Source organism: Hipposideros armiger, unplaced genomic scaffold (assembly GCF_001890085.2).
Source record: "Hipposideros armiger isolate ML-2016 unplaced genomic scaffold, ASM189008v1 scaffold_268, whole genome shotgun sequence".
In the NCBI taxonomy this organism is placed as follows: domain Eukaryota; kingdom Metazoa; phylum Chordata; class Mammalia; order Chiroptera; family Hipposideridae; genus Hipposideros; species Hipposideros armiger.
The window spans coordinates 1,250,091-1,271,338 of record NW_017731618.1 but is presented as its reverse complement, the minus strand read 5'-3'; the positions used below and the strand labels follow the sequence as shown (position 1 = coordinate 1,271,338).

Genomic DNA, 21,248 nt, shown 5'->3' with positions numbered 1-21,248 from the left:
TATATATATATATATATATATATATATATATATATATATATATATATTTAATCACAACGACATCTTGAAAGCTTTTAAAAGAAAAACAGTACTTTTATCCTCTGCAGTACAAGATCTGCAGATCAATAACCCCGCTGGGTGAATCTTAAATGCATCGCATTGAGGTGACGCCAAAGGCGAAAGTAAAAGCTGGGGCAGTGGAGGAAGATGGCTAAATCACCATCAAATTATAAACATTTATTATTAACTGACACATGGAATGTACCGAAATGAAAACAAATCAATAGGTGAGCAAGGGACTTTACTATTCAAATTGCAGGGTTGACTAAGGCCAAATCTCTCCAGGTGTGAGAACTAAAAATCAGGGAGACCTTCGCGGGTTCATGATGAGCATGGCTGGGCAGCCCCTGAGGCTGGGGGTCCCAGAGATAAGTTGACCAGCATCTCACTCATGATCAGGCAGCATGGTTATCCAACTTGGCTTCTGGAGTCTAAAGTCCTATAAATCTCTGTTGTGGTCAAATATGCACTGGTCCTTTTCTTTTGCCACAAACCCTAAGAGTCTAAATATAATTATGCATTTGAGTTTTCTCATTCCCACATGTAGGAGACTAGTGGGTAGAAGAAAAAAGGAAAACCATCCTAACAACACCCTGTGAAAAGAAAATCAACATATGAAATGATGTAGCAATTAACAGAAGAGGCAAAGGTCACCAGTAGGAAACTGAATGCTACCTGAGAGACTCTAGTGGCTTCCTCTAGGAACCTTTTCATCTCGTCCTCGGTGAAGACCACATTCATGGCAGACCCACTGGGAAAGAAGGGGGAAAAAAACAGGTCAGATTCTTTACCGCTTCACAAGTAAAGCATCCTAGACTTGATTCCTTATCAGAACAGTTCCAGGCAGCCTCCAGGCTGGTCTAGGCTAAGTAAGCAGGTGCCTTTTTTTTTTTTTTAATTGAGACTGGACTCCATTTAATCAACAGGACAGTCGACCAAAGTAAAGTCACCCAAGTTGGGGATAAGGATGGGGGTGAGACCTGTGATAATGCCTAAATAAAACCATGGTAGCTCTAAAGATGGCATGTCTCCAAGGTTTGTCCTTTCTGATTTACTGTTTTAACTCCCTTCTGGTTCCAGGTAATTCTTAAACCTTAACAGCATTCATCCCAGGGTCTAGTTACTCTAATTGTGATTCTTCAGAGTTCAATACCAAAAGCTGATCTTAATCCACATGTTCCCGGTCAAAGCAAGTCCTTCTACTACTTCAACCAGGTTACAAAAGAATCCATTTTTTAAAGTAACGTTTGCAAATGTAATGTATAGCATCTGACTGAAATGTATTCAACACAGTTGAATACATTTCCTTCTAAATACCTGAGAAAGAATGCTATGTGAAATCAATTTACTCTGAATTTTGATATTTTCAAAGTAGAATAGAAGGGAATGAAAGAAGAAGGAATAAGGAGGGAAAGAAATAAGGAAAAAATATTACTTTTCACTTCCTTTAAAAAGTAGTTTTGTGTTTTTTTTACCTTTTCTACTCTCTTACAAAATTCTGCCTAATAAGCTTTTTCAATTTCTTCATCTATTTAGATAGGGAAGCTAAGGCTATAATTTTGATAATTAACAGTATAGGAACCTAGAACAAAGATATAAAGATGAGAAAGGAAGTGCAATAGTCAAAGCAACTTTCTGAGATCCTCCCTTAAATATCGGTGTATTGTTTAAAGTAACTTACATTAATACCTCGAAGAAGTAGTATGTGTTATTAGACTGTGGTTTATACAAAATGTCATTTAAATAAAAAGGGAAGTTTTCCACCTCATTTGAAATTTTTCACTATTTTAAAGAATTCCATCTCAAATTCCATTTACACTTTCAAATTGTGTACAGCAAATTGTGTTTCTCTTATTATCTCCTGTTCACTGAAGTAGCTCCTTACATGTAGTAACATCTGAAGAGAGTTAGCGATAATTCACAACTTCTCCTTTGATGATAGAACTTAGTTTCAAGGTTTAATATAAAAGATCCTCACTGTTCATCTCCCTCACCATTAACTCATCTATTAAAAAATGTGATCTCAAAAACTCAAAAATTCAAAGCAGAGGCACCATCAGAATGTGCTGACAACAGTCCAAGATAAGCTGTCATTTCTTGGTATTAGAAAACAGATGCTTAGGAGTTTTGGGTTTGTATTTTGTTGTTTTTAACTGTCATCTCCTCTAATGTAAACCTATCCTCCCTCAGTTTGGCCAGGCAATGCCCTGAGCCATGCTTCTAAGATGTAGGACTATAGTGTCTTCCTATTGCCACTTCTAGAAGGAAAAGCATAAAACTGCAGGGCTGTGCATGGTCCTCAATCCAGCTGTGTCGGTTCGGGGATCATTGATGGAGTTACAAATTACTGCACATCAAAACCTAATGCCATTAAATTATAGCATGCAGTTCTGAATTTTTAAATCATTGTGTGGGAAAACAATATATTACCTCAAAACATAGGAAGGTCTCAACAAGCAGGGGAAGCCCACAGACTTCGCAAAGTCCAATGCCTCATTCTAATTAACAGAAACAACAACAAAAGAAGTATGAATAGTGTAAAATAGTCAATAAAAATGCAGAGCCATATCGTTAGAACAAGTGGCAACCCAGCTCTTTTTATTCTTTCTCTTAAAAGACAGCATTAAAATGTAAATTGGACATCGAAATACATAAAATTCCCAGCTTCTAATTCTAAATAGCAAATCTAATTCAAAAATAGTATGAACTTCTTTTCATTGTCTGAATCTTAATGAGAATACTCCTACCAATTTATAACTAACATTTAACCGCAATCATGGAACTACAGCAACTTTAAAGTAAATTCACTAAGCACTGTACATTCTGTCTGCCCTGCAGTTAATACCTGCGGTAGTTAATATTCAGGTTATGACTCTTCGGAAAAGAACATTAAAAACAGACACATGGTTCTCTCCTTACCAAAGTGTTCACTGCTTTCCAGGGTGCCTGAGCCACCTTCAGCTCATCCAAGACGGCGGAGAAGATGGAGCGATCCTCAGCCCTGTCGATCTGCAGAGGGCTTGTGCCCATGATCTTGACACCATTCTTGTACAGAGGGACTGCCAGGTTGTTTGGAATCTGGCCTCCTACCGATATGATGCAACCACCACATGCCTGGAAAAGACATTCATAATATTATCCCGTGGGATACCTTCATGATGAATGAGCAACTATGCTGTTACTGTCTCCATTTCTTCACTGAAAATGCTTAACATGACTATGATATTTTCATTTCTCCTGTCAGTGGATAATAGTAGGTTGTGCCATAAAGAGATAAAGAGACTTAGTTCTGACTTTTCTAGTCACTTACCTGCTAAAATCTACATAAGACCCCATACAGCTACACATGATTACCATGTAAGAATTCCATACAACTACACATGAATATGACATTTGCATGTGTGACAATTGGAAAAAGAAAATCAAGCCAATAAATATTGGGTTGTTGGAAAAGTCATGACGTATTTTTTCTATGTTTTTCGTTGCAAAAATGCATCATGACTTTTCCGACAACCCAATATTTTCATCATATACTCTACCCTAAGGTCAATGAATTCTTGGACTACTGTTGTAATGTCCTAAATGGATACAGATCTGTCTTTCTAACAGTCACCTCTCCTTTTCCCCTCCACCCCAGCACTTCACATTCAGATTAATCATCCCACAAGACTGTTGCAACAAGTTGCTCCCACACTCTGAGTTCTCCAAAGGTTCCTGTCTCCTAAAGGTAAAGTGTAAACTCATTACCATCAAAGCAATTAAGATTTGTCAATCTTATCTCAGCCCCAGGCAGAGGACTCTACTGTCCCCAGCTATGGGCATTCTTTCTTCACCGCCCTTGTTTCCTTTCTCCTTTTCTCCTCTCCTTTATCTAAACTCCAATCATCCCTAAAATCCATTCTAAATCCTACCTCACATTGCACCATCTTCTCTCCTTTACTGCTACCGTGGCACCTGTCTGCGGGACCCAATTACTGACTTCATTTTCTATTTCCTTACTATTTGCTTTACAAGCAGTCCCTGCACCTTCAACTTTAGTCTCCTGTTCACAGTTTCAAGATTAAAAAAGAAAAAACACAAAATCGCAAATTATCTTGACACTGGTGTTCTAGTGTTGAGGGTGAGCCAATGTGGAATGTTGGGAACTGGGTTTGGAGTCGGAAGTCCCTCCCCATCTTGGTTGCCTCTGTGAAACTCCCCCAGAGGCTCAGACTTCCAGTCTGTAAAATTAGGATGATAATGCCTGCCTACTTCACAAAGTCACTATAAACATTAAATAAGATAATAAACATTAAAGGTCTTATACAAATAATAAATAAGACAGATATTATATTTTCTAATATTAATCATAATAGGCCATTGATCTTGGTGTAATTGTTTGCTCTATGTCCTACTAATGAATATTAGAATTGCTGAAGTAATAGATATGTACCCAATGTGTTTTATCATTATTTGAAATCATTCTGAAATAATCTTAAAAGGGGTGAAGCTAATTTCTCTCTGATGAGAGAAATTATAGTACTGCCTAAGCAAACACCTGCAATTGCGTGCTTAAATGCATTGTAAACAGAACAGAATATAATACTCCACAATTCTGCATATTTATAAAGTACTTATGCTACTTTTATCATCACTTTTATATTCAGTATACATTTTTTAAAAAACCTTTAAGAAGAATGATTTTCTTTACTGTAATATTTGTATTTGCTTATTTTTAATTATTGGTATTAATATTTTAGAGGCTTAAAAACTAAGTTCTCAATTAAATGTATATAAAAAGTCTTATGGAAAAGCTTCAAAATAATTTCTAAAATTAAGGGAGAGGTAGCAACCTCTGAGCAAAATTTGGAGTCAAATGGACTAAATAGGAGCTTAAAGTTGAATTAAAAGACTTTAATTAATAAATATACCAATATTTTTCAAAATAGCTCTGTGAAGTTGATTTTCATTTTTCAAAAGATTAATAACTTTCAAAACAAAAATAACATAAACTGCTACTATTTACTAATGATGTTGCTACATACCCTAGACTAATCTGTTTGACCTCTGAGGCTGTTATTACTCTCCCCGTTTTACAGCTAAAGAAACTGAGGTTTGGTGAAGGTGAAATGACCTGGCCATATTTCTTTCTAACAAATACAGAGCCAATACTTGAACTCAAGTCTACATATTATAAAGCAGCTATGCTTAATAAATATACCAAATCTTTGAATCTTAAGTTATTTTTCTGGCCAGTTTCAGAGGTGGTTGATGTTAGAGAATACAAGAAAAGTTATTTCTAAACATTCTTTTTGAAAAGTGCTAGATAGAAAAACTTCCACTGCTAAACCCTACTCTCATCACTGACCTCCAAAAATAAAGGTCATCACTGGGAAGACAAAAGATCCCCACAGGAATAGTTTAGAGAAACAGCATGATGGTATAGTGCATGTTTTACTCATACAGCAAAACGGATTCAGAAGAAGAGAGCATGTTTGTCGGACAAAGTTAATATAGGACAGTTTTGTAGAAGAATTCTATCTTCAAATGACCCCAACTCCAAGCACAGAACTTGTAGGGAGTTAGGGAAGAGAACCTGATATTTCAAACAGGTAAATTATTTTCATCAGAATCACTGAATACCTAAATAATTTCAAGTAATTTACTTGAAGATGTGGTATGTATACACAATGGAATATTACTCTGCCATAAGAAAAGGGGAAATACTGCCATTTGAGACAACATGAATGGACCTTGAGATGATCATGCTAAGAGAAATAAGTCAGACAGAAAAGGCTGAGAACCACATGACTTCACTCATATGTGGGATATAAAACTGAAAGCAACAAAGGAACAAGACAAACAAAGAAATGAAAACTCGTAGACACAGACAACAGTTTAGTGGTTACCAGAGGGTAAGGGCAGAGGAGGAGTGGTAAAAGAGGGAAGAAGGGGTCAAACATATGGTGATGGAAGGAGAACTGATGCTGGGTAGTGAGCACACAATGTGATATATAGATGATGTATTATAGAATTGTACACTTAAAACCTACATAATTTTACTAACTCCCATAAATTTAATTTTAAAAAAGCATTTCACACAAAATTTTAAAAATGAAATGAAATATGTTAAAATTCAGATATTGTTTCACAGATATCTAAAACCTTTAGCCTGAACTAATTCCACCAGACTCCCAATGTTCCATTGATCTTACCCAGATTAGTTTGTATCTTTTTTAACCAGCTCAGTTTTCTGCTTTTTTTTTAGCTGAGCCATCCTGCTACCTGTTGGCAGCTCAGCGGCTGCTCAGCTCGGGCTGGACTCGAACCGCTGTTGCTCAGAGCTCAAACTCTTGAGCGAGCTCTTAACCAACTGAGCCACTCAGCCAGCCCTAGTTTTCTGCTTTTTTAAACCTGGTATCTCTAAGCTAATATAATACCACACAAGAATATTTCTGAAACAATGTTCAAGCTGCAACAATACCACAAATTAAGGAATTAAAAGAAAACGTTTCAAATTTATTTGAGAACATCTTAATTTTTTAGATAGTAATCACTTTGTTCAGTCCTTATTTTTCTGGAAAAATTAATTCTACATTATAGACAGAATGCAACGTAAGAAAATTTGTCTTACTAACAGAAATAGCATTTACTTCACCAAAAAAGTGGCCGAGTTTTGTGATTTCATGTATTATGTCCAATTTATAAAACTCCACTACGTATACATCTGAAGTGAGAATGATCATGCTTTGTATTTTAGTAATTCACATTTTAGTAAAACATATTTTCCAGTTTAGGCAGACCTTAGGATTATAGTTAATTACAATTAAACCAATGATAGGAATGAACTCCAATTCTAGTTTAGAGTCGTGCATCCCCTAAGGGGTTCTGTCTTATTACTAATTAATGTCTGTCACTCATTCCTTCATTTAACTCAAGCTGTGTTACAGAAGGTACCATTGTCTGTATATACATATACTATCAGGTGTTAAATATAGGATAATTAAGTCATTAATCAGAGTACTTTTTATGGGGTATGATCTAGTAAATTACTCATTGTAAAAGCAAAAAAATAATTTTAGCAGGACTCAAACCAGACAGGGGCATCAAAATCTATCAGATATGTTGCCTGGTATTTTTAGACCCAATCTGTTTTTTAATGAATAAATACCAAAAGAATTGAGAAATGAGTCCTACACAGGGCTTGGATACAGAAGAAAATTAATGTTGTTTGTTTATATAACTTTTCGACCATGAGTCTCCAAAGAAAGGGGAAGTGTGAAGTTAAGACAGGATCTGTATGAATCTTTTTCATTGCTGTAGCCTGTAAAGATTATTGCATAATTCATCCCCAAGAAATAGATCTAATAATGGATCTAATAAAAGAAAAGCACAGTGTTGCAACCTCTATAACAATGCAATAATTTTCAACTCATATACCTCTAAATAACTTGAGAACACCTTTTCTCTTATAAGGAGTATGCTAAGTGAAATTGTAAACTAAGCAAAATACCATCTGTCAAATCCTTATACATGGCAGACACCAACTTTTCACTTTCCTGACCCTTCCCCACACCCACACCCACCCCACCCCACCCCCAAAAAAGTCAAAATGTAAATATTTTCTCAAGAAGCAGAACCCATGTACACAATCACAGGGGGTAAATGACAACTTTAAAGGGTTGCTCTTTATAAAGTATATTTTAAAAGTCTGCAGCCAAAGGAATATAACATTATAACATTTTCTATTAAAGTGAATATATATATATTCATGGGATGTGGAGTATAGTGTGGGAGTGGAGTCAAGTGAATTGTAATAGATATGTATGATATAGGGGTGAAGTGGGGCAGCGGGTTGTGGGAGGGGGTTGTCACTTGAGGGGTAAAAAGTATAACTATTGCACTGTGTTGTACAGCTGAAAGTAATTCTAAAAAATGTATATTTCATAATAAAAAATAATTAAAAGAAAAAAAATATATATATGAACAAGTAGGAAGGAGATTTCAGCACACCTCGCATCCCTTCTCACTAAACCTTTGATCAAGACTCCCCTTCATGTCGCCTTGTTTTGCTTCCCCTTAATGTTTTCTCTAGAGGTGCTTTCTTGATGCCATGGAAACAGCTTTGGTCCTAGACCAGGAAACCTGGACCAGGAGACACATCATACTTTCCATCATCCAAGGTAGTTATGTATCCTTGGGACAGCCCATCGCCCTTCTAGGTGACTCAAATGTAGGCTTTTCAATAAGTTTACACGTGCTTCCAATTTTCTGCAAATTTACTACTGAATGCCTCGGTGCCTTCAGCATCACTAGAGGCATCCAAGGTCAGAAAAGGGTAGTTTCCTGAAGGTCAAGACACCCATTATGAGAGACAATGAAGCCTGTAAAGCCTGCTATGAGGAGATACACAAAAACCCATGAAAGGAAACAAACACACACATACATATACATATGTGTATGACTTGTGTATGTGATCTATATAACACTTCCTGTGGGATAGCTTAAATAACACATCGATGAAATCTTGCTCTTATGTTCTCTAACATAACATTTACAATTACCTTATAATATATAGTAGCACTATAATTGCCAATTAGCTTCAAAGAAAGGCCCATTTATTTGTTTCTATCATACTGAATTCTGTTATTGTAAAAGGGTCTCATTAATATCCATGTGTAACTATATCCAAAGGCCGTTGTAGACATTTTTAATCTTTCCTTAAACCATTTCATGGGGAAATAATTAATTACGTGTAAAATGCCTGCTGCTATTGCCTGCAATTCTTGTTAATATTTTTTAAACAGTTGTGTAATTTTTCACATATTTATGTCATGACTCCCAGTTTTATTTTAATGCCTTGAAGGTAGGGACCTGGTTTTATAGCTCTCTATCCCGCTGCACCTGGCATTTAAAAGCTGCTCAAGAAATATTTGTAAAATGCACTTATTTTGATCCCTATGTAAATGAAATGAATATTAAGGAATCATTAGAAATAACAATGACAGAGAAAAAAACTAAGAATTGTGCATATTTTACCTAATGGTTCAATTTTGTTATACTAAAAGATTAGTAGGCCAGGTCTAAAAAGTCAACTCAGATGATACATCCATCCTAAATTTGTCTGTTTTTCTTTACAACAATAAAAGCATCACATTGTTCTAGCACTATACTTTACAATGTGATTTCAACCACAAATCTCATTTTACCTTCACAGTACCTGCATGTAGTACATCTTATATGATTCATTAATAAGGAACGATGAAGCACAGAGAATTTAAGTAAGGAGTTCTCAAGTTAAAACTAAAATTGAAATATTATACCCCCAATTCAGTATTCTTTTTCCTAAGTAACTGTACTTTACACATTAGGATGATTTTCTGGAGTCAAAAACTAACTGGAATGACATCAAAAGGCACAACTACTGAACATCACTTTGAAATTTTCCAGAAGTTAATTTTTGAGTGGTAAGGTAATGTAACTTGTTCTATAGACATCCAGTAAACTATGGTCATCTCAATCCAATGTGAAGATACCCTCAATGACAACGGACTGGAGGTGGAAGAGCAACTGTGAGAGAATGCAACAAAGGTGCCCAAATTATCAGAATGGTCTCCTCGATCTTAAATTAAAGACCAATGGCTTCATCAGATAGCACAAAGACTTAACCAGTCCTTTGTGAATTACTGACTTCCCTCCTCTAGGACCCGTTCATCATTAAACCACAACAGCATGTGAACTAGAGAGGAGCTGCTTCTTATATGTCGAGAAGACCAATTGAATCATTCTGCAAAGTATTTATTGGGGTTGTCTTGTACTAGTTAATATGTGTCTGGCACATGTTACCAAGGAGAGTTTTTAGTATAGCTGGAATGCTTAGAAAGAGAAAGTGAATTTTATGTGAAAAACAATCACTCTGTGTCAGGGCCTCAAGTATCTAAGGTTGGAACAATTTTTTTCTTAGAGTTTCACTATAAAATTAGAGACCAGAAGACACTGGCAAGTTCGTTCTCCTGAGGGGAATTACGATATAAATCTACATACATGACTGCACATCTAAAAAGTGTGCACTCCATATATTTTTCTTTCCTTTTTCTTTTTTTACCTCCTGATGGTAGATATCTAGGATTCTCTCCAAAGACAGCTCTTCAAAGTACAGTTTGTCACACTCATCAAAGTCTGTGCTCACAGTCTCAGGGTTGCAATTCACCACCACTGTCTTCTTGCCAAGTTGACGCAGTGTGCGGATACTGGAGACAGCACACCAATCAAATTCCACACTGCTGCCTGCAGAGACAATGAGATTGGGGAAAGGGGTAAGAGAAGCAGAAACATGAAGTGACAACACAAAGGGAAGCAGAGATATACGGCCAGTCAGCTCAAGCTAAGGAAGCTAATGCCCTTTTAATTCAATTTTTAAAACTCCAAAATATACATTTCAGGTCCATTATGTACACTATATTCGTAGTGGGGAAAAACAGGGACTGATTAAACAACAATGCCATGTTGGCTTGTTTTATGTGCTAAGTTCTGCAACAGGTAATATCCCTATTTGAAGCATTCAGAACCTCACAGTTAATGGGAGATAATTGTAATGATAAAAAAAAAATAGCCCTCATCAACTGAGAAGAAATTCAAAGTGAATATGTTGACCTGAGTACACAAAAGTAGTTAAGTTAACAATCCAAACACTTGCATTCCTATCTCAATTCTTCCACTTCCCGTTCTCTCTGAAGGCTAAACCCAATGATCCCTGAGGTCCCTTGTAACTCTCACATATCTTGATTGATTGAAAAGGCCTATCCTTTCCAAGCATATCCTTTTAAGCTTGGCAAGGCCACTCCATGCAGAGTGAATGACCTTCTAGAAGTAATTTGAAGTATAATAATGGCCTAAATGTCTCAAAATATCACCTCTACTGGGATGCCTTAGAACTGAAAGTTAGGGGATTTGTACTAATCCTTTGTGTTAGGACTTTGTCTCCTAAAAACTGTTGTCAGAATAAGAAGTTATCCAAATTTAGCAGCATGGTAATTCTTACTATGAATTAAGTATAGACATGATTGTCATCTCAGCTAATCTTCTCTAGGCCCCAAAGTAATGCAGTATTGTTGAATAAATTAGGTAAAATTTGAAAAGGAAGGAGAAAAGATCTAGAAAAGAAAAGGGTAGGTTCCTGGTGAACGTGTTCAGGCCAGTTAGCCATAAGAAACTAAGGTGATAAACATATAACCACTTTTATCCTTCTTCAAGATTTGGCCAAAAAATTGGTAAACTAGCATATCCTGAAGCACTTAGTTAATTGTAAAAGCCAAAATAAACTATGCTTAAAGTAACAAGACATACATTTAAATCATATATTTCATCATTTCCATTTTAGAATACCTTACAGATACTAAATGTTAAATACATTTATTGGGAAATATCAATGTCTAAATATATACTTTATAACTATAATATCTTCAGTTATTATAAAATATCTAATTTTAAGTGACTTAGAAGGATATATAACAATTTCTGGTGAGAATGTTTTAATTAAATCATATAACACTCTATGAGAAAAGTTCTTTGCATTTGATGTCAACAAAAATCATACGTTAGGTCAGAGACTGCATCTACATATGTAATTCTGGCCAATGTATAAATTTCTTGAGCAAATATCCATCTTTGTGAAATACTATGCTAGAAGAGAAAAAGTCAAAGAATGTAATTCAGTCCTCAATCCCAGTGAGAAGCTCAATTTAGTTCATGAAGATGAAAACGATAAAGGGAAGAAATGATGAAATGCAAGGAGATAGAATTTGTAGTTGAGACTGCATTTGAGTCCCACTTCTACCACTTAATAGCTGTATAAGTTTGGGCTTCATTTCTCTGAACCTGTTTCCTGGTTTGAAAATATTTATTATGACAGCATCTATTTTACATAGTTTTTAGAATAATGAGATTAACATGTGTGAAAAGTACTGTATAAACTGTAAAGTCTTATGTAAATATAACTTATCACTTTACCAATGTGATATGGACCGCAACCCAGCACCATCATTCCATGGTCATCAAAATTGATATCATGCTCCTAAGGGGGGAAAAAATAGAAGATGTGAAAACTGTGTTATTCCTCTGTCAGATTAAATTATGTGTCCTATCTTTGAGTGTGCTTTTCTCATTCTTCTTGTTAACATGCATCTTCTGTTAGTCTCTGGGAATCGATAAGTATAAAGTATTATATAAGCTCTATGTATTTGTAAAAGAATTAGTTCAATATTTTTTTATGAAACACTCATTAGAACATGGCATAATTGTATGGTTCATGTAACCATTGTTCGTATCTTTTGAACTTGTTTGATTTTATCACCTTAAGGCAGTTCTTAAAAGATAAGGACAGAAAGACATCATCACATTTGACCCACATGATGTCACTTTTATTACCAAGACCACTAGATAACCAAAGACAACACATATGTGTGTGTGTGTGTATGTGTGTGTGTGTGTGTGTATATATATATATATATATATCCCCATGTAGAGTATTTACAAAATCTAGAACTTTCTGATATGGCAGTTTGGAAATTCCTACCTGACCATTGTAGGTGACATAGAGGTAATTTGTAACTGATGGGTATTCTGCAGCCAGGGTATCAATCTGCAAGAGAAATAAATAAATAAATAAATAAACAAATAAATAAAGATTTTTTTAACTCCCTTTGTTACTTTTTCTTCAAGAATTTCTTTTCAAAAATTCGTAAATTTTTCTCTTGTTTTGGTGCTGCATTCCTATTCCTTTCATGCCCATCACTGTCAAAAATAAAGACAAGTAAAAGGTATGTGCAATCCAATTGCCTTCTAATTCTGAAAGCGAGAGGGATAAAACCAATGACACAACCTAGTTATCACTTGAGCAAGAAATGATGATACACATTCCAGAACATCATTGTATAATATGGTAGCAACTCTTGTGAACACAACAAAGTGATCATATAGACAACTGGTTACCAAGTCTTACTCAGCCAGCTGTCTAAAACAGCTGCAAATAAAACCTAAATTAGAGCAAAATGACCTATATGTAAGGATGCCTTTGATTTGCAAATTAATGCATAAGATTTAAGTTACCTACAGCAATGAGCAATTAGATGACGCAAGCTTCATAAAGCATAAGGGGCCAGGGGAAGGAGACAGGATCTCATCGAATGGAAAGTGTAAATCAATTCAGCTCTCAAAGGCCAGAAGCTCAGCTTAGAGAGCAAGAATTTGGGGGCCAACAGGGCAAGCTGGAGTAAAGCAGGTGAGAAGGAAGAAAGGTAATAATTGCTGAGTAGAAAATATTCAGCATCAAGCCTCAGTCCTAAGGGTATGGATGTGTCCCCTGAGCACACAAGGAAAAGTCAATGATTTTAAAGGACAAAAACCAGCTGTGGTACTTTAAGCCAAGCTATCTCTTATACTAAAAGCCAAAAAAAATCACAATAGTACACCTATGGAAAGTTCTTGTGTGATTGTCATGAATACTAGATGAGCTCATTATGCCCAACCCTATCACAATGAATACTAAATGAACCATAATGATGGGGCACTTAAGATAAAGTATTACCTTGTAAAAAGTTAGTGCCAAAGAGATAACTATTCTTTTCGAGGGCATCGGCCACCATGCTAGGATATTTCACATCCTTCTACTGCACTAAGGAGTTCCCTTTTTACAGATGTATTTGTATAGGATCAAAAAGTAAAGGAGAAGTCATTTTGATTTTGTTTTCATTTAGGCCAAGATATTCATTTACTCACTCTTACCTTCACATCCCAGTGCCCCTTCATCCTTTTCAAGCATAAATAAAGGCTGTGCTGAACAAAATTGGTGACATCATGGGCACAGACTAGACAAGCACAGTCACTTTTAAATCCCACCTATCTTTTTATTGACAATGACTATGAGTTGGTGCCTACCTTTCACTTGAGGAATCTTGAGAAGAGAGGGAAACTACTTTACCTGTTTAACCCAAGGATGGATGTTTTTCTTTAACCTCAGTTCCCTTGTCTGAGCCTCAGTCAGTCTGAGGCATTTTGAAATATGCTTGTCTGAGAACCCAATTTCCTTTGCCTTTCTCAGGGTTTCTTCTGGAATGGAGTCACTGGGATAGAATAAAAGAGAGAGATTCAAGTTTAAACCAAACACAATAAAAAGCAGTGAATTATTCAATTTCAAAAACACCAAAGCTTCCTTATTGCCAATCTTCGACATGTTTAGATCTCTTATCATTCAAAAATACACAAGTAACCTACTAAATCTTGTAGCCTCTACGAAATCTACTATTTGCAATGCTGATCTCAAACATGTGGATTCCTACTTTGCACCTTCTTCTCATTTCCTGAAAAATGGCTTCTGCATTTACTGTTCAACTGAATTTCTTCTTTCAAAAATAGAGAAGCCCTTTCTCAGTTTCCATCTCCCTAACTTGTTTGATGTTCTGTTCTTTATAGATATCTTCCCTTGGCTTCTGGTAAGGTGCCTCCCCTTTATTACATGCAACCACAATTTATTGTTTTGATTTGTTTTTTCCCCAAGGCTCTAATCTGTTACGTGTTCTAGTGTGGCTACTTTCTCTCCCTCTCTAAATTTAGTCACTGTCATCAGCTCAAGTAGCATTAGTAGTCAACACTGGCCAAATCGGTAGCTCCGTCTCCCATGTCTGACCTGTGCTCGAGGTCTTTATGTATGTGAACTTTGAGAATCATCTTCACTTGTGCATCCCAACATTGCATTAGACTGGGTATGTGCTCTATAAATTGCCTCTAGCTATTAATATTACATATCTATCTGTGTTGAGAAGATAGCTTTGTGGTTTGGTGATTATTTTCCACTCAAACCAGATACATCTCTTTACTCTCACCACTCTCATTCCATAGTGTAGACCAGGGGTGTCAAACTCAATTAAAACACGGGCCATTTGNTGAGGATTCAGGAATATGGATAGGATAATTAAAACACTATATAATTGCTTTTATTTAAACATTTATTTTATTTAATGTATTTATAAAACTAAAATTATTCTTTATTACCTGAGTGCTCTTTTTAACCTTTTTGCTATTAGGATCTGTTTACATTATGTGACACTGAGAGTGGCAGACATATCGCTTCCAAACATCGCCGTAACTGAGTCAGCGCGTTTATACACACCCACAGGCCCCCAGGAAAGGCACTGGGCCACGTGTATACTCGTCTTCAGTAGTTAAAGTGTTAACGAGGGAATTGCGTATACGGTATTGCCTCAATCTCCCCTAAGTGCTATTTTCTTCATAACAATTTTTTCTCTTTTCATTTTATTTCAGAGCATCGTGGGCCACAAAAAATTACCTCGAGGGCCGCCAGTTTGACACCCCTGGTGTAGACTGTATTCATGTTGTTTCTCTCACCTGCAAAACCTTTGACATTCTTGTTATGTACCCAACTTCTCTCCAACTCCCAGCCACCCTTCTTAGGTCAGTGAAAGCCAAGATTCATCTAGAAGGCTTCTCAGTCCGTCCTCACCCAAAGTGATCTTCCTCTTAACTGACACTTACATTTGGGGCATGGTAGGAAATGTGCTGTTGGATATGTCAACATCACATGGTATTTTTCATGTTTTTTTAGCTTTTATTCACCAACCAGACTTTTTTTTTTCCTGCTAGAATCAAGTTCCACAAGAACAAAAAAATACATTTGGCTCATTTACCAGATTATTTCCAATGCCTAGCACATTGTCTGGCATTCAATAAATATTTATTAAATAAATGAAGGAAAATGCTTCTATAGCTTCTTATAGAAAAGACAACAAAGCTATTGACATCAACTTGGAACTAGAATTCAAAATGCACACAAAAATAATTTGAAAAGGCCTACAGTTCAGAAAAATAAATTACTACTGTAAAGGCATCTTTAACCAAATAGCTGTGGGCTACCTATTTCAAACAATAGTCAATACAATAAAATTCAATTATGACAGTCTGATAGTCAATTCAATGAAATTAAAATATAACTGTGCTGTCAGAAGATCTATAATAAATAAAAGATTTGATTGAAATTCTGCTATTAAAATGCAGTTGAATGAAATCTATTGCATTTTGTTCATTCTATTCTTCAGTCTTCTTATTTAATTAATTCATATTCTGAGTTTAGAGAAGAGAGAATCAAACTGGTAATAGCTATTTCTCTGGCTTTTTGATATCAGTATTAGTTTGAAATTTTGCAGTTACAGCCCATCCTAGTCAATATGCTTTTTCTATAGCACCAAATTCCCCTCTGTCTCTTAAATCAATTTGTTATTTCTCCCATTGGATTTAATTTCTTCTTTATCTATTCCTATTTTGATTTTTTAATCTTACCAAGTATTTGATAAGCATTCTCCCAGAGCAACACATTTTCCTGTCAAATTCTTGAAGACAATAGGATTATTGCTTTATTAGTTACTTACTATGTGAGTCAAGCATTGTGCTACATGCTCTAGAACTCTGTTGTCCAATATGGTAGCCACTAGCCACATGTGCCTATTTAAATGTAAATGTCAATTAATTAAAATTTTTTTAAATTAAAAATTTAGATCCATAGTTAACGCTAGCCACATTTCAAGTGCTCAATAGCCACATATGGCCAGTGGCTACTGCACTGGACAGTGCTGATTATAGAATATTATAACATCACAGAAATTTCTACTAGATAGTGCTACTCAAGAAGATACAAAACAATATTTGAGACAATGGAATGATAGAGAATGATTCAACACATTTTATAGAGAGATAAGCGATGTGGTACAATGTGAGGTCAGAGAAAAGAGATAACAATGTGAGTGGTTGTAGCTGAGAAATACTATGGCAGTAGAGGGATGAGAATAGAACTATAAAGAAAATTCAGCTTTATATGGATCAAGGAGTTGACAGATGTACGATAGGCAAGGGCAACTGCATTTGCAATAATTTGAGGCAGCAATGGGCATGGAGAGTACAGGAAACATACTGAGGATTTATAGTTGGAAAGAGCAGGAAATTGTGGATGGTAAAGATGGGGCTACATTCCTTGTCATTCTTTCATTAGTGCTCTAACGCCATGAACATGTGCTGTGTATCAGGCTGTGCACAACCTATTTTAATGATGGAGAGATACGATATAAAATCTCTATGTTCAAGGAGGTCAGCGTATATTAGAAGGTAAACAAGTAGCCATAGATGTGTCTACTCTGTGACAGGTGCTATGCAAGAAAGGTATACATTTCTGTGTGCCCAGCTTCTGCTGGAGAAGTTTGGAAAAGCTTTACCCAAGAGGAGCTTCTTCAGGTCTTTAAAACACCCAAGTTTATAGCTCTTATCTTTAGCTTTGGAAAAAAAAATAATCTGAGACAAAAGCAGAGGAAAAATTTGTTGTTGCTATTTGTTTTAATAATGTCTGTTTCCACTTTCCTTGCCAATACTATGTTCCTAAACCAATTGCCCATTTGCTTATGTGCAAGTGTGCATTCAGCCTCAGAGAAGTGCTTGACAAATAAGCTATTTCTCTAAATTAGAACATTGAGTGATGTTCTTTTTAAATAAATATCTTTAACTGTGAGTTTCATGAGCAATCTCAAGTCATATTAATGTTTACCTGCATGGGGAAAAGCTATACATTTTCTCTGTGATCTGCAATTATATTAAAAACATAAGCATGAAAGTTGAGTTAGGTAGAGAAATACTATACCTATAACATTGGGCTAATTCTTACGTATAGATTTTTCTAGCTACCTACTAGAACATTTTCGCATTACGTGGAACAGAAGTAAAAGAAAAGACAAACAAAGAATAAATAGATCTTCAATGAGACATTTCTTTATTATTGCAAATACTATCTGAAGCAAAACCCATATTATGTTACTATATTGACAGCCACACTAACCTAAATGATTGAACCCTACCCTGAAACACAGTGGGCCAGACACACTTAAGAAACATGCCTTGAAAAGAACTATCACGTTTATAATTTTGACTATGGACTAGCATAAATGTAAGTTCTTTAAGTGCATAAGTAACCAGAAGTAATATATTTATCTTTAGCTCTTTGGGTCTCTCTCTCTCTCTCTCTCTCTCTCTCTCTCTCTCTCTCTCTCTNTCTCTCTCTCTCTCTTCTTAAATGAATTATTTTTATTTCTTCTTACATGGAATATCAATCAGTCCTTCAAAAGTTCTATATTGCTTTGAATTAAAATTTTAAATAATGGTATGAAACAAACAAACAAGAAGCCATTTAGATTCCTCACATTTCTATTAGGGATGCAATAAATTTGCATTTGTTTTGTCCCCATTCAGCAACGCAGTCTTTTCTGTTGCTGAAATATGCATAATTCCTCTTATTCTTTTCCACCAAAAAAAGTTCAATAGAGCATACAAAGACATTTCCAGCAAATATACAAAGTCTTCCTCCTCCACCCACCAAATAAAATTGGATTCTTACCAACAAACAATTTTTTAAAAAAAGAAAGGAAAAGAAAGACTGATTAAAAAAAAACTGGCCTTATGCATAAAAAAGTAAAGTGAATTAATTTTGTGCTCAGCTCTGGTGACCAAAAATAGCTACCTGTCATAGAACTAATACAGTCATTCCTGCACCTCATAGCATATCCATTCAAAACTTTTCATTATTTAAAGGGGACGCCTGAGAAGAGGGACAGTAGTACAAAATCATGAATCATGAATGATAGAATTTTAGAATGGGGTTGAAAACTATTTCTTCATAGGTGCCCCCCTTCATACCATACCAGGGGAGGATTCTGAAATGGATGCATCAAGCTAGATGTGCAGAGTGCATGTTTTAAGCTCACAAGCTGTTAGGATATTTTCTTGGTGAGCCAAAAACTGCTTTACCTTTCACCCAATATTCAAATAATTAGATCAATAGCACTATATGATATTTTTAAACATCATGAAAATTAGGATGTATTAAATTGGAATGGCATATGAATATATTCATGTTCACCTATTTTAACTTGAATGCCAATATTGGGTAGGTATGGTCATGTGAAGTTCAAAGTGGTGTATCTTCCATGGCATTTTATTTATGATCTCTCTGGTTATTAATATCTAGTATTTAGACATGTTGATGAAATAATGCAAAGCACTTTGCAATCCTCCTCACTGAGAAATAGACGTTGATCTGACCTACCATGGGAGACATGTTAGATCCCTTCCCATACTCAGTGCTGCCCTAATTTTGCTAGGCACCCCTAACTCCAAAACAGGGAGCAGGCTGTCTCCCTATTTCCCTCATTTGCTCTCTCTGCTGCTTCTGCATAACACAAAGCTGGCTGGACTATCACTACACACAGAAGAAAACCGGCTTTATTCCCTGCTTATTCTGATACAAAATTTTGAGTCCCATGTGATAAAATAAAACAGACAGTATGAAGACATGATTCATTAGCTTTGGGCTAGTGATTTGGACAAGGTTAAACCTCTTCAGAGTCAAATACACGCAGAATAGCCTTATGGGAACAGAAAGCTCATTTCACAACGTGGAGGTCTAAATACATGCACCTCATCTTTGTCTGCCTATATTGGGCTGCCTTCCATTTTGTCTGATCAAAAAAAAAAAATCTTCCATCAGGGTGAGGGTTTTGATTTTGGTTTTGGTTTTGGTTTTTCAAAATCAAGCTACGTAAAAGCTTACTTTTGGCACAAGGCTATAATATTTCTACTTTTCCAGTAGAAAATGAAAACCTTAATTTGGAACAAACTCAAAACAGAATAATTACTAAAAGAAATATACACACTGAATTTGTTATTCAAAATTGCTCTTTAAAACCTCAATAGGGGATGTTCCATTTATACTATATTGTAAATCAAAGGAGCGTTATACCAAGCAAGAAATGTGATCGGCCGAATGGAGCATATTGCACTAAAGCACACAACTTTAAAATATGTATAATAAATAAATGACCCTTCTGTTATTTAATATGAATTTGTGTGTACTCATATGTTTATCTTTACTTCTTTGAGCATGAACACATTAAATCTATATTTCAGAACTGTGTCCTCTAAATATCCAAATTTTCTTTCCCCTGCCATCATTCCTTCCTTTCACAGTTCAAGGCCAAACTCTTCAGACGTTACGCTTTTATCACTGTATAACAGAATCTAAAGAATAAAACAAAGAAACACCAAATAGCTGTGATGCTAGCCTTTTCATAATCTTCAGTTCCTCTCTACTTAACTGCACAAAATGACAGTCTGAAATTTTAGAGGGGGAAGAAAACATCATAAAGGCAGACAATCAGACTTTTACACACTCTGCCATAATCTTTTAATGGTTAGACAGCACGGCTCAGCTTCTACAGGGGGAAGTCTCTCGAGTGTTCTCTGGTTTTATAAACAATACAAGCCTTTCTCCTCTCTCTCTTCGACTTCCAATGTAGATGCTGTTGTTGTTTAAAATTCTACCCTGTCATCCCCGAAACATCCTCCACTCACACTTAGTCTTCAATAATAAATGATAAAAGGAAATGGAATAAATTCCCCTTAATGAGGGAATTTTCACCTGGAAGAGAGGAGCTGGGGAAATCTATTAACCGACTGGAGGAACGCCTGCAGCATTGCAATTACCAGGGGAGGCAGCGTACTTCACACAGGCCTCTCTTCCACTTGACTGGCTTTTATCTGATCCACCAACTCACAAGTAATACTAAACAAATTTCCCTCCAGATTGCACAAGCTCTAATGTGAAAATGAGCACTCCACTTGGCCTACAATTATGGGATGGGCTTGCAATTTTATTATTATCTTCTTTTTAAAAAAATGCCCCAAAACGCAGAAGCTGAGAAAAAAACCCTAGGCAAGATGCTCAGTAATGCCACCTGCTTTAATGAGAACAGAGAACGGAGTAAGGTGTATGTTCTTTGCCCTGAGACCCTCACCAGCCTCTCCCCTGGATTTCTCATGACTTCACTGATTATTTTTGGCATTTCACATGTTCAAGACCATGCCACAATCACAATAATGCAATCAGTGGAGAAGTTATTTGTCTTCTCATCTTTTCTTTCAAGGAGACAAGTGGTTGCCTCTTTCCTTAAGAGAAATGCAAAAGACATTTCTCAAAAGCAGCAGTAGCGTTTTCAAAAAGCAAAGGATAAAACTAAGACAGTTGGGTAAATGGTACTCTTTTCTCTTAATTTCTGAGAGCATCGTACCTTGATTATGTAAAGCAATGAGGCCTTTGAAGGAAT

General features: G+C 35.8%; 1 protein-coding gene across 1 annotated transcript in view; it reads right to left on the bottom strand.

Annotated features, from left to right (window-relative positions):
• CPS1 (carbamoyl-phosphate synthase 1) overlaps window positions 1-21,248 on the bottom strand; it is a 120,470-nt gene that overhangs the window by 24,106 nt on the left and 75,116 nt on the right. Inside the window, exons 21-27 of the mRNA XM_019656859.1 lie at window positions 14,018-14,159; window positions 12,614-12,679; window positions 12,049-12,112; window positions 10,145-10,326; window positions 2,980-3,174; window positions 2,491-2,558; window positions 736-811 (exon numbers count right to left, since the gene is read on the bottom strand). Coding sequence (XP_019512404.1) covers window positions 736-811; window positions 2,491-2,558; window positions 2,980-3,174; window positions 10,145-10,326; window positions 12,049-12,112; window positions 12,614-12,679; window positions 14,018-14,159 — 793 coding nt within the window. The remainder of the gene's footprint in view (window positions 1-735; window positions 812-2,490; window positions 2,559-2,979; window positions 3,175-10,144; window positions 10,327-12,048; window positions 12,113-12,613; window positions 12,680-14,017; window positions 14,160-21,248) is intronic.